Below are 13704 nucleotides of genomic sequence, written 5' to 3'. Positions count from 1 at the left end.
CTATTCACGATGTTCTCTCATCTGTTATTATTTTAAACTGCATTTCAAGATCAAATGTCTGTTCTTGGTCTTGGATTTTAACAAATAAATTTCCCCCAAAAATGCAACTTATACTCCAGTGCGACTTATATGTAATTTTTTTCTTCTCTATTATGTATTTTTTGGCTGGTGCTTATACACGGGAAAATACGGATTTTTTTCCCTTTTTTCTGTGGCTTGATTTTTGGTTTGTTCTTTTTTTCATTTTTTATAGACAAATAAAACACAAAAGAGAACAAATCAAAAGAAAAACACAAGCAGATATTGACTAAATACAAATATAAACAAAATCACGGCACAAAATAATTAAAATTAAATCCTAATATGTCCAAAGTCCATCGAATTTGTCAATGTCCAAAGTTTAATTTTTTTTATATCAGTACAATTTTTATGGCTTATGAAGTATATTTATTAGAAGGGAAAAAAGGCCAATAGTTAATAGTTAAAAATTCAAATCAAGATGGAAATTCAGAACAAAAATAGTGTAAAACTGTAAAGAAATCTGCAATGTACGTTTTATTTTTGTAAATCAATTCATGTAAAGTCTGAACAGTCCAGAAAACAATCGAGATGAAGAAAATACGACTTCATTTAAATGCCTTGATTTCTTTGTATTTATGTCAAGTTTATGCCTATTTGTATTATTATTTACACTCTCTGGTTGTTTTGTGTTGTTCTGTTCTATGTTTATCCTTTTGTTTAAAATAATTGAAAGAAATAGAAAAAAAGAAAATAAAAAAAATTGAAAAAAAAAGGAAAAAATAAATAAATAATTAAAAAGACCTTAAAGGTGGAATGGCCGATTTTTTTCAGCATTTTTTTTGTTATCATATTTCCTCGTGGCGTGGATAAATCATTTGTCCTGCCACGTATCAATCATAAAACGCACCTACCGTTCACCTGCAGCCGCGTCAGGCTCTTCCCCACGTTTCCGCGTGCCTAAGCGCATGGATCTATCATAATATAGTTCCTTCAGTGTACGGGGCAAAATGAAGACGGAGAAAGACAGTTCGAGCTGACGCAGAAGTGGACAGAAATCTACGGGAGACGAGAGATGCGATGCGCTCCGTTGCGCTAATAAACAAACGCACGTGTGTGTTGTATCAGTCCACACGGGGGAGTGGCATGCGCACTTCCACCTGCGTTCTCACATCGCCGAAAAATCGTCCATACCGCCTTTAAGTCCTCAAAATGTCCTTTACGCACAGGGAGGTGGGGACTTAGTAAGTGAGGACTTACTGTGAGGATGCTGTAGTTCCAAAGTGAGGACTTACTGTGAGGATGCTGTAGTTCCCGGGGCCAAAGTCCCCGTGCACGAACACCTCTCCGCTCTCGGCGTCGATGTGGAAGCTGTCTCCGACGTCGCCGTGCAGTCGGTAGGTCACGGCGGCGTTCTGGCCCTCGTCGTCGTCGTGGGCGACCAGCCGACACGCCCGCTGTTTGCCCGCCGCCCGCTCCTGCGCCGGGAGCTTCACCTGGAACAGTTTGTCGGTGAATTTGGGGCGATTGTCGTTGGCGTCCAGAACTCGGATGACGACGGTGGCGGTGGATCTCAGAGGAGGAACGCCGTTATCCGACACCATCACCTGGAGAAGGAAAGTAGCGTTTAAAAAGACTTTGTACAAATTGTAAGAATCAACACGGAAAAAACACAATAACAAACTCCTCCCAGGGCGTTAGCCCAATTAACCTAACATTTGGTGAGACTCATCTACAGGAGTTATGAACATTTGTATTCTAAGAGTCACAGACTTTGTGCGGCGCAGCCACAAACTTTTCCCTTCATATGTAAAGCGAAGTGGAGAAGGTGCGACAGCAGCAGCTGTAATACAAGGAAAGTTGTGGCGCGTCCCCTCCTCTTGTGGCGTAGTGCGAGGGCCGATCATCGCCGCTTGCGGCTATATTTATTATTATTTACTATTATTATTGTGATTATTATGTTATTGTGGTTATTATTATGATGCTGTTAATATTATCATTCTTGTTACCATATTATTATGAGGATTATTATTAGTGTTATTAGAGTGTTATTTTTTTATATATACTTCTGTGCCTAATCTGTGTTGTATTATCTTATTTTATGATTATTATGATTATTGTTGTTTATTCTGACTATGATATTATTAAAATTAGACCTGGCATTGAACTAATAAACACGGACTAGAATTTAATGAATAATAAAATAAACACATTTAGAGCAAAACAAACCTAAAAACAAACAATTTATGAGCCGCTTTGAACGAGTCTTATTTTCTTCTTTATAAAAGCGAATTATCTCATAACTTTAAACGTTAATATTAAAACGTTTCATCTTTCAGCCTTTAGACGTGCAGTCATTAAAGTAAATTAAAGACATAAGACATTATAAGAGCGTAAAGATGGAGACACACGATAAACTAACAGCAGGTTTTGGGGTTCAATGTAATAACTTTAAGACTCTTTGTACGTCAGATAAGACCATATGGGACTAAATATTTATGATGATCATTTATTGAACGCTGTGTCATAAAGAGCCGCGTCGAGCTGGAAAACATGACATTTAGAATAAAAGGTCCTTGAATCGAGACTTTTTACATTATCGACTGAATAAATGTTGGAATATTGAGACTGACGAGTTTCATGAATAAAATGTATTATTGATGGATTTTGTCATTATTTTTTGACGTTTGACTTAATAAAGCCGCTGTATTTGTTATAAAAGGTATTTCTGAGTCTGTAAAGCAGATTACGTGTGTCTGTGTCTGTGTGTTTGTTTGTGTGTGTGTTTGTGTGTCTATGTTGGTGTGTTTGTGCGTTGGTGTTTGTGTCTCACCTCGACGCTGTGCTCAGGTTTATCCTCTCGATCCAAAGCCGTGTGAGTGCCGATCACGCCTGAGGGAAAAACACACATGGCGGGTGAAAACGGGACGAGAACGGATGAGAACGGGACGAGAACGAGACGAGAACGGACGAGAACGGGACGAGTGCGGGACGAGAGCGGGACGAGAGCGGGACGAGAGCGGGACGAGAGCGGGACGAGAACGAGACGAGAACGGACGAGAACGGGACGAGTGCGGGACGAGAGCGGGACGAGAGCGGGACGAGAGCGGGACGGGAACGAGACGAGAACGGACGAGAACAGGACGAGTGCGGGACGAGAGCGGGACGAGAGCGGGACGAGAGCGGGACGAGAGCGGGACGAGCTAACTGGAAGAAAAAACGTTCCAAAAAATCTTTTTAAAAATCTTTTAGAACAAAAAAAATAAATAAAAAATTCTAAAATAAATAATAATAACAAACTAAATAATAATAGCCGTAATTTAATGTTCATAATTGTTATTGAAATGAATTTATTTTATTGAAAACAGATTTAAAAAAAAGGTTTTATCACAAAAACAGTGGCATAAAAATGTCAAAAAAGGATCAACAACTTTTAATTGAATCAATAATACACTTTATTTGTAAAACGCTCCATCCATAAGCCAAGAGCTGCCACTAACGATCGTTTGGACAATCAATTACAGTGGCGCAATGGAAAGATTTGGACTAATTGTGGTTTGGACTGATCAAAATGCTCTTTATGTGAATAAACGGTCAATGTTCAGCACAAAGACCCTGTTTAAAACAACACTCACTTCTCTTTCAAAAAACACATTCTTCAAACATTAAACGTCACAGAAAAACATCAAAACCCCCAATTAAAAATAGAATAGAATGAGCTCTGCAAAGTACACAAAGGTCTCAGTGACTCATAAACCAACGGAACAAGTATTTTTCCTTCTTAAATGATTGAAAAACATCTAGAATAAAAAGCGCCGCTGTTAGAACTCGTTTGAGACAGTTTCTAAAATGTTCATGTGATTTAAACGTGACGAGGCGCAGGCTGAAACAGACACAAGCGTTTCAGTTTCAGGGCTGAAACGTCACTAAAGACGACCCAAAAGCGACAGAAGACGGTGTGTTTGTCTTTACTGACAGTTCAAAGGATTCAAAGAGAGCAAATGAAGAGCAGGAGGTGTCAATCAAACCATGGAAGTATGCTCCAGCAGCAGAAGAAGTGCATGTTTTCTACTGATGTGTTTAGTCCTGGTTTAGACCTGGTTTAGTCCTGGTTTAGTCTTGGTTTAGTCCTGGTTTAGTCCTGGTTTAGTCCTTGTTTAGACCTGGTTTAGTCCTGGTTTAGTCCTGGTTTAGCCCTGGTTTAGTCCTTGTTTAGACCTGGTTTAGTCCTGGTTTAGTCCTGGTTTAGTCCTGGTTTAGACCTGGTTTAGACCTGGTTTAGTCCTGGTTTAGTCTTGGTTTAGTCCTGGTTTAGTCCTGGTTTAGTCCTTGTTTAGACCTGGTTTAGTCCTGGTTTAGTCCAGGTTTAGCCCTGGTTTAGTCCTTGTTTAGACCTGGTTTAGTCCTGGTTTAGTCCTGGTTTAGCCCTGGTTTAGTCCTGGTTTAGACCTGGTTTAGACCTGGTTTAGTCCTGGTTTAGTCCTGGTTTAGACCTGGTTTAGTCCTGGTTTAGTCCTGGTTTAGCCCTGGTTTAGTCCTTGTTTAGACCTGGTTTAGTCCTGGTTTAGTCCTGGTTTAGCCCTGGTTTAGTCCTGGTTTAGACCTGGTTTAGTCCTGGTTTAGTCCTGGTTTAGTCCTGGTTTAGTCCTGGTTTAGCCCTAGTTTAGTCCTTGTTTAGACCTGGTTTAGTCCTGGTTTAGCCCTGGTTTAGTCCTTGTTTAGACCTGGTTTAGACCTGGTTTAGTCCTGGTTTAGTCCTGGTTTAGTCCTGGTTTAGTCCTGGTTTAGACCTGGTTTAGTCCTGGTTTAGTCCTGGTTTAGACCTGGTTTAGACCTGGTTTAGACCTGGTTTAGTCCTAGTTTAGACCTGGTTTAGACCTGGTTTAGTCCTGGTTTAGCCCTGTTTTAGTCCTGGTTTACACCTGGTTTAGACCTGGTTTAATCCTAGTTTAGACCTAGTTTAGCCCTGGTTTAGACCTAGTTTTGCCCTGGTTTAGACCTAGTTTAGCCCTGGTTTAGACCTGGTTTAGTCCTAGTTTAGCCCTAGTTTAGACCTGGTTTAGACCTGGTTTAGTCCTAGTTTAGACCTGGTTTAGACCTGGTTTAGACCTGGTTTAGTCCTAGTTTAGACCTGGTTTAGACCTGGTTTAGACCTGGTTTAGACCTGGTTTAGACCTGGTTTAGTCCTGGTTTAGACCTGGTTCACACCTGGTTTAGACCTGGTTTAGTCCTAGTTTAGACCTAGTTTAGCCCTGGTTTAGACCTGGTTTAGAACTGGTTTAGCCCTAGTTTAGACCTAGTTTAGCCCTGGTTTAGACCTAGTTTTGCCCTGGTTTAGACCTAGTTTAGCCCTGGTTTAGACCTGGTTTAGTCCTAGTTTAGCCCTAGTTTAGACCTGGTTTAGACCTGGTTTAGACCTGGTTTAGTCCTAGTTTAGACCTGGTTTAGACCTGGTTTAGACCTGGTTTAGTCCTAGTTTAGACCTGGTTTAGACCTGGTTTAGACCTGGTTTAGTCCTAGTTTAGACCTGGTTTAGACCTGGTTTAGACCTGGTTTAGACCTGGTTTGGACCTGGTTTAGTCCTAGTTTAGACCTGGTTTAGACCTGGTTTAGACCTGGTTTAGTCCTAGTTTAGACCTGGTTTAGACCTGGTTTAGACCTGGTTTAGACCTGGTTTAGACCTAGTTTAGACCTGGTTTAGACCTGGTTTAGACCTGGTTTAGACCTGGTTTAGACCTGGTTTAGTCCTAGTTTAGACCTGGTTTAGACCTGGTTTAGACCTGGTTTAGTCCTAGTTTAGACCTGGTTTAGACCTGGTTTAGACCTGGTTTAGTCCTAGTTTAGACCTGGTTTAGACCTGGTTTAGACCTGGTTTAGTCCTAGTTTAGACCTGGTTTAGACCTGGTTTAGACCTGGTTTAGACCTGGTTTAGACCTAGTTTAGACCTGGTTTAGTCCTAGTTTAGACCTGGTTTAGACCTGGTTTAGACCTGGTTTAGTCCTAGTTTAGACCTGGTTTAGACCTGGTTTAGACCTGGTTTAGACCTGGTTTAGACCTGGTTTAGACCTGGTTTAGACCCCTGCGTGAAACCGTCCATCAACCCTCTCATTTTGACATGTTCCTGAGATGTGCGAGTGCCAAATGACCAAATCGACCCTAAACCAGAGCCGTGTAGATTAGGCGTGTTGAGCACCGGCTAAACACGGGTTTGGCACACGTTTCGTTTGACAGGGCCGGGCGACAGGGCCGGGCGACAGGGCCGGGCACGAGAAGAATGCAGCAATAACACGTTTCCTCACCATTCCCAGTGAGTTTATATCTAGGCATGAAGCGGAACAGAGCAGTCAAATAAAGAGGCACATTATAGTGTCGTTAAAGTCCCTGTAATTAAGATTCATGTCTCAATTTCCTGGATTTGAGAAGACTGCATTATGTCAGCAAAATGTATTCACCATATATTTGTGATGAATAAACGCTAAATAAGAACGATTATTAAGCTTTATATTCACATAATGCACTGGCAGAGAATTCCACATATTTCGAGGACATGTTTGTGTATTATTATAGTTTTGAGAAGGTGTAATTTAGTATTTTAAAGTTGAGAACGGTGCAAACGAGGGACACGTCTCCAGATCTGAGCCCATATTCTGGATTATGGATAGTTTAGAACCTTTAAGTGAACATAGCATGCATTATTGTGGCTTTAATGGGCTTTGAAACATGTTTCCTTAGTAGTATTTTATATGGCCTGACTTCAAATGATGTCTAAATTGCAAAAAACGCTCTTTAAAAACTATGAAAATGAACAATGCCAAAATAAACAAATGAAGCCCATAGGCAACGTGACTGCAGAGCGCGTCTGGTGACGGTTCAGAGCGTTCTGAGCGTGTTCAGAGCGTTCTGAGCGTGTTCTGAGCGTGTTCTGAGCGTGTTCTGAGCGTGTTCTGAGCGTGTTGAGCCGCCGGGAAAGTTTTGTGAATCGCCCTGATCAATAATCATGAAACGCTTCTGATTTGGCCGTTAAAGTGTTTGTAATGTGAACAGAATCCTGCAATAATCATAAAACCATTCAGCAACTTTCCCTTTCTGTAAATTCCACTTCCCTCGTCATTTATAACAACCAACGCCAAGAATGTGACGGCTTTAACAGGCTTTAAAGATTTTATCCTTTCCTTGTGTTCTCTCTGCTCCTGTTTTATTAATTTATAGTTTTGTGTTTGTTTTTTGTTCTTTTATGCTCCTGAAAGCCGGATTCATGGCCGTAAACGCAGCTGTTTAAAGACGAAGGGTTTAGTCACCGTTAGTCACCGGCTCCTGTCCGGACACGAGGCTCTTCCACGAGCGCCGTCACGCCCCGCGGAGTCGCCTGAGTGCAGAGTCAAGAGCGGAGTCGCCCGAGAGCCGCCCGAGCGCCGTCACGCCCTGTGGAGTCGTCTGAGTGCAGAGTCGAGAGCGGAGTCGCCCGAGAGCCGCCCGAGCGCCGCCCGAGCGCCGTCACGCCCTGTGGAGTCGTCTGAGTCTCCCGAGTGCGGAGCGGGTGACTGCAGAGTCACCCGAGCGCCGTCCGTCACACCCCGCGGAGTTGCCCAAGTGCGGAGTTGCCCGAGAATCGCAGAGAGTCGCCTGCAGAGTCGCCCGAGAGTCGCCTGCAGAGTCGCCTGAGAGTCGCCCGAGAGTCGCCTGCAGAGTCGCCTGAGAGTCGCCCGAGAGTCGCCTGCAGAGTCGCCCCAGAGTCGCCTGAGAGTCGCCCGAGAGTCGCCTGCAGAGTTGCCTGAGAGTCGCCCGAGAGTCGCCCGAGAGTCGCCTGCAGAGTCGCCCGAGAGTCGCCTGCAGAGTCGCCTGCAGAGTCGCCCGAGAGCCGCCCGAAAGTCGCCTGCAGAGTCGCCCGAGAGTCGCCTGCAGAGTCGCCCGAGAGTCGCCTTCAGAGTCGCCTGCAGAGTCGCCTGAGAGCCGCCTGCAGAGTCGCCCGAGAGTCGCCTGCAGAGTCGCCTGAGAGTCGCCCGAGAGTCGCCTGCAGAGTCGCCTGAGAGTCGCCTGCAGAGTCGCCCGAGAGTCGCCTGCAGAGTCGCCCGAGAGTCGCCTGCAGAGTCGCCTGCAGAGTCGCCTGAGAGCCGCCTGCAGAGTCGCCCGAGAGTCGCCTGCAGAGTCGCCTGAGAGTCGCCCGAGAGTCGCCTGCAGAGTCGCCTGAGAGTAGCCTGCAGAGTCGCCTGAGAGTCGCCCGAGAGTCGCCTGCAGAGTCGCCCGAGAGTCGCCTGCAGAGTCGCCTGCAGAGTCGCCCGAGAGCCGCCTACAGAGTCGCCCGAGAGTCGCCTGCAGAGTCGCCCGAGAGTCGCCCGAGAGTCGCCTGCAGAGTCGCCCGAGAGTCGCCTGCAGAGTCGCCTGCAGAGTCACCCGAGCGCCGTCCGTCACACCCCGCGGAGTTGCCCAAGTGCGGAGTTGCCCGAGAATCGCAGAGAGTCGCCTGCAGAGTCGCCCGAGAGTCGCCCGAGAGTCGCCTGCAGAGTTGCCCGAGAGTCGCCTGCAGAGTCGCCTGAGAGTCGCCCGAGAGTCGCCTGCAGAGTCGCCCCAGAGTCGCCTGAGAGTCGCCCGAGAGTCGCCTGCAGAGTTGCCTGAGAGTCGCCCGAGAGTCGCCCGAGAGTCGCCTGCAGAGTCGCCCGAGAGTCGCCTGCAGAGTCGCCTGCAGAGTCGCCCGAGAGCCGCCCGAAAGTCGCCTGCAGAGTCGCCCGAGAGTCGCCTGCAGAGTCGCCCGAGAGTCGCCTTCAGAGTCGCCTGCAGAGTCGCCTGAGAGCCGCCTGCAGAGTCGCCCGAGAGTCGCCTGCAGAGTCGCCTGAGAGTCGCCCGAGAGTCGCCTGCAGAGTCGCCCGAGAGTCGCCTGCAGAGTCGCCCGAGAGTCGCCTGCAGAGTCGCCCGAGAGTCGCCTGCAGAGTCGCCTGCAGAGTCGCCTGAGAGCCGCCTGCAGAGTCGCCTGAGAGCCGCCTGCAGAGTCGCCCGAGAGTCGCCTGCAGAGTCGCCTGAGAGTCGCCCGAGAGTCGCCTGCAGAGTCGCCTGAGAGTCGCCTGCAGAGTCGCCCGAGAGTCGCCTGCAGAATCGCCCGAGAGTCGCCTGCAGAGTCGCCTGCAGAGTCGCCTGAGAGCCGCCTGCAGAGTCGCCCGAGAGTCGCCTGCAGAGTCGCCTGAGAGTCGCCCGAGAGTCGCCTGCAGAGTCGCCTGAGAGTAGCCTGCAGAGTCGCCTGAGAGTCGCCCGAGAGTCGCCTGCAGAGTCGCCCGAGAGTCGCCTGCAGAGTCGCCTGCAGAGTCGCCCGAGAGCCGCCTGCAGAGTCGCCCGAGAGTCGCCTGCAGAGTCGCCCGAGAGTCGCCCGAGAGTCGCCTGCAGAGTCGCCCGAGAGTCGCCTGCAGAGTCGCCTGCAGAGTCGCCCGAGAGCCGCCTGCAGAGTCCCCGGCAGAGTCGCCCAAGAGTCGCCTGCAGAGTCGCCTGAGAGTCGCCTGAGAGTCGCCTGAGAGTCGCCTGAGAGTCGCCTGCAGAGTCGCCTGAGAGTCGCCTGCAGAGTCGCCTGAGAGTCGCCTGCAGAGTCGCCTGCAGAGTCGCCCAAGAGCCGCCTGCAGAGTCGCCTGAGAGTCGCCTGCAGAGTCGCCCCAGAGTCGCCTGCAGAGTCGCTTGAGAGTTGCCTGAGAGCAGCCTGAGAGTCGCCTGAGAGTCACCTGAGAGCCGCCTGCAGAGTCGCCTGAGAGTCGCCTGAGAGTCGCCTGAGAGTCACCTGAGAGCCGCCTGCAGAGTTGCCTGAGAGTCGCCTGAGAGTCGCCTGAGAGTCGCCTGAGAGTCGCCTGAGAGTCGCCTGCAGAGTCGCCTGAGAGTCGCCTGCAGAGTCGCCTGAGAGTCGCCTGAGAGTCGCCTGAGAGTCGCCTGCAGAGTCGCCTGAGAGTCGCCTGCAGAGTCGCCTGCAGAGTCGCCTGCAGAGTCGCCTGAGAGTCGCCTGAGAGTCGCCTGAGAGTCGCCTGCAGGGTCGCCTGCAGAGTCGCCTACAGGGTCGCCTGCAGGGTCGCCTGAGAGTCGCCTGCAGGGTCGCCTGAGAGTCGCCCCAGAGTCGCCCCAGAGTCGCCCCAGAGTCGCCCCAGAGTCGCCCCAGAGTCGCCCCAGAGTCGCCTGCAGAGTCGCCTGCAGAGTCGCTTGCAGAGTCGCCTGCAGAGTTGCCTGAGAGTCGCCTGCAGATTCGCCTGCAGAGTCGCCCAAGAGTCGCCTGCAGAGTCGCCTGAGAGTCGCCTGAGAGTCGCTTGCAGAGTCGCCTGAGAGTCGCCTGAGAGTCGCCTGCAGAGTCGCCTGAGAGTCGCCTGCAGAGTCGCCTGAGAGTCGCCTGCAGAGTCGCCTGCAGAGTCGCCCAAGAGCCGCCTGCAGAGTCGCCTGAGAGTCGCCTGCAGAGTCGCCCCAGAGTCGCCTGCAGAGTCGCTTGAGAGTTGCCTGAGAGCAGCCTGAGAGTCGCCTGAGAGTCACCTGAGAGCCGCCTGCAGAGTCGCCTGAGAGTCGCCTGAGAGTCGCCTGAGAGTCACCTGAGAGCCGCCTGCAGAGTCGCCTGAGAGTCGCCTGAGAGTCGCCTGAGAGTCGCCTGAGAGTCGCCTGAGAGTCGCCTGCAGAGTCGCCTGAGAGTCGCCTGCAGAGTCGCCTGAGAGTCGCCTGAGAGTCGCCTGAGAGTCGCCTGCAGAGTCGCCTGAGAGTCGCCTGCAGAGTCGCCTGCAGAGTCGCCTGCAGAGTCGCCTGAGAGTCGCCTGAGAGTCGCCTGAGAGTCGCCTGAGAGTCGCCTGCAGGGTCGCCTGCAGAGTCGCCTGCAGGGTCGCCTGCAGGGTCGCCTGAGAGTCGCCTGCAGGGTCGCCTGAGAGTCGCCCCAGAGTCGCCCCAGAGTCGCCCCAGAGTCGCCCCAGAGTCGCCTGCAGGGTCGCCTGCAGGGTCGCCTGAGAGTCGCCTGCAGGGTCGCCTGAGAGTCGCCCCAGAGTCGCCCCAGAGTCGCCCCAGAGTCGCCCCAGAGTCGCCTGCAGAGTCGCCTGCAGAGTCGCCTGCAGAGTCGCCTGCAGAGTCGCCTGCAGAGTTGCCTGAGAGTCGCCCCAGAGTCGCCCCAGAGTCGCCTGAGAGTCGCCTGCAGAGTCGCCTGAGAGTCGCCTGCAGAGTCGCCTGCAGAGTCGCCTGCAGAGTCGCCTGCAGAGTCGCCTGCAGAGTCGCCTGCAGAGTCGCCCCAGAGTCGCCTGAGAGTTGCCTGCAGAGTCGCCTGCAGAGTCGCCTGCAGAGTCGCCTGCAGAGTCGCCCCAGAGTCGCCTGAGAGTCGCCCCAGAGTCGCCCCAGAGTCGCCTGAGAGTCGCCTGCAGAGTCGCCTGAGAGTCGCCTGCAGAGTCGCCTGAGAGTCGCCTGCAGAGTCGCCTGCAGAGTCGCCCGAGAGTCGCCCGAGAGTCGCCTGCAGAGTCGCCTGCAGTCGCCTGCAGAGTCGCCTGCAGAGTCACCCGAGTACATGTACTACTTATGCACAAGACATACAATTACACAAAATTCTACTCAGTTACAATAAAGTGTAAATAGTCACTGTCCACACCTGAAACTATCTTAATAGTTCAGATTAATAATTAAAAATGAGAGCGTCGCTGCCTGCAGAGGTTTAGTCCCGATTAACAGATATTATTCAAAACCTTCTGAAATCTAGTCTCAGAAGAACAAGTTGTTCGACTCCAGAGCCATTCGTCACTTTGGATGAATAATCAGAGTTTTGTGGAGTCATTTGATTGAAAGGTGTAAAACCCTGAACAGATCAGAGGAAATCCTGTGAGCGCAGAGCAAAGTGAAGCACAAAGAAGCACAAAGAAGCTCAAAGCGACGTTCAGAAGGACGTGTTTATCGTGCGACGCTCAAATACAGCTGCGTTTGCTCGAAAAGAGGGACGTGGACGTGGACATGATTTGTGTTGTGCTTGTTCAGCTCACGCCCAGAAAGACATTTATAAAACTGCAGATGTGAGACTTTTGAAGGCAAAACATGGATTTCATTTTTCTGGATGTGAGTGAAATCTACAGCTGGAAAAGAACTAATAAAGAGAAAAAAACATTGAAGACAATGATCTGGACTCTGGTGTAGGCTGGACTCTGGACTCTGGTCTCTGGACTCTGGACTGTGGACTGGACTCTGGTCTCTGGACTCTGGACTGTGGACTGGACTCTGGACTGGACTCTGGAATCTCGACTCTGGACTGGATTCTAGACTGGACTCTGGACTGGACTCTGGTCTGGACTCTGGTCTCTGGTCTCTGGTCTCTGGTCTCTGGTCTCTGGTCTCTGGTCTCTGGTCTCTGGAATCTGGACTCTGGTCTCTGGACTCTGGACTCTGGACTCTGGACTCTGATCTCTGGACTCTGGACTCTGGACTCTGGACTCTGGACTCTGGACTCTAGTCTCTGGTCTCTGGACTCTGGACTCTGGTCTGGACTCTGGTCTCTGGACTCTAAACTCTGGTCTGGTCTCTGGTCTCTGGATTCTGGTCTCTAGACTCTGGACTCTGGACTCTGGACTGGACTCTGGTCTGGACTCTGGTCTGGGCTCTGGTTTGGACTCTGGTTTGGACTCTGGTCTCTGGACTCTAGACTCTGGTCTCTGGTCTCTGGACTCTGGACTCTGGACTCTGGACTCTATACTCTGGACTCTAGACTCTGGTCTCTGGACTCTGGACTCTGGACTCTGGACTCTATACTCTGGACTCTAGACTCTGGTCTCTGGACTCTGGACTCTGGTCTGGACTCTGGTCTCTGGTCTCTGGACTCTAAACTCTGGTATCTGGTCTCTGGACTCTGGACTCTGGACTCTGGACTCTATACTCTGGACTCTAGACTCTGGTCTCTGGACTCTGGACTCTGGTCTGGACTCTGGTCTCTGGTCTCTGGACTCTAAACTCTGGTCTGGTCTCTGGTCTCTGGATTCTGGTCTCTAGACTCTGGACTCTGGACTCTGGACTGGACTCTGGTCTGGACTCTGGTCTGGGCTCTGGTTTGGACTCTGGTTTGGACTCTGGTTTGGACTCTGGTCTCTGGACTCTAGACTCTGGTCTCTGGTCTCTGGACTCTGGACTCTGGTCTCTGGACTCTGGACTCTGGTCTCTGGTCGCTGGTCTCTGGACTCTAGACTCTAGACTCTGGTCAGGACTTGCGGTGGCCTCACTCTGGGCCTCTCTAAACCTGGCTCTGCGTCCCGAGGGCCTGGACGGTGCAGATTCGCCCGGGCGTGTAGCATCGCGCCGCCGCTCGGCTAAAGCTCACTTCAAAGTCTGCACCTTTGGCAAAAACTGTCAGAAATCATCAGCGGAAATGGCCCCGGAGCCACAAACTGATTTGATTCCACTTTTACAACACAATCTTGGGCCTGGAGGTCAAATGCGTTCCTGTCTAATCAGTTTCGCACGTGGAAGAATGCATCTGGGTTTCGGGTTTGTTCTGAGAAGGTTTTTTAAAATGAGATTCTTGTAGAGTTTTTGTCGAAACGTGCCACTCGTGATGTTGACAACTCCAACCCGCGACTCATTCAGATGATATTCATTTTTCGACACGTCTTCAACAGGACAGCTGGTATGACATGTATTTCTTTGAGGATTGGTGCTCGCTTAAGATGCGCTTAAACTGTGCAATTTTGTACGATTTTTAAGATCCAAATGATTCCCAAATTCACACGA

General features: G+C 50.2%; 1 protein-coding gene across 1 annotated transcript in view; it reads right to left on the bottom strand.

The window, feature by feature from the left end:
* Window positions 1-13704, bottom strand: part of fat2 (FAT atypical cadherin 2) — a 159079-nt gene that overhangs the window by 137388 nt on the left and 7987 nt on the right. The window contains exons 3-4 of the mRNA XM_072440032.1: window positions 2852-2910; window positions 1314-1625 (exon numbers count right to left, since the gene is read on the bottom strand). Coding sequence (XP_072296133.1) covers window positions 1314-1625; window positions 2852-2910 — 371 coding nt within the window. The remainder of the gene's footprint in view (window positions 1-1313; window positions 1626-2851; window positions 2911-13704) is intronic.

Source organism: Eucyclogobius newberryi, unplaced genomic scaffold, assembly GCF_026437365.1.
Source record: "Eucyclogobius newberryi isolate DKJ021-1_F unplaced genomic scaffold, fEucNew1.0.hap1 SCAF_11, whole genome shotgun sequence".
Taxonomy (NCBI): domain Eukaryota; kingdom Metazoa; phylum Chordata; class Actinopteri; order Gobiiformes; family Gobiidae; genus Eucyclogobius; species Eucyclogobius newberryi.
The sequence above is the reverse complement of the archived record's forward strand: the minus strand, read 5'-3'. Positions and strand labels throughout refer to the sequence as shown.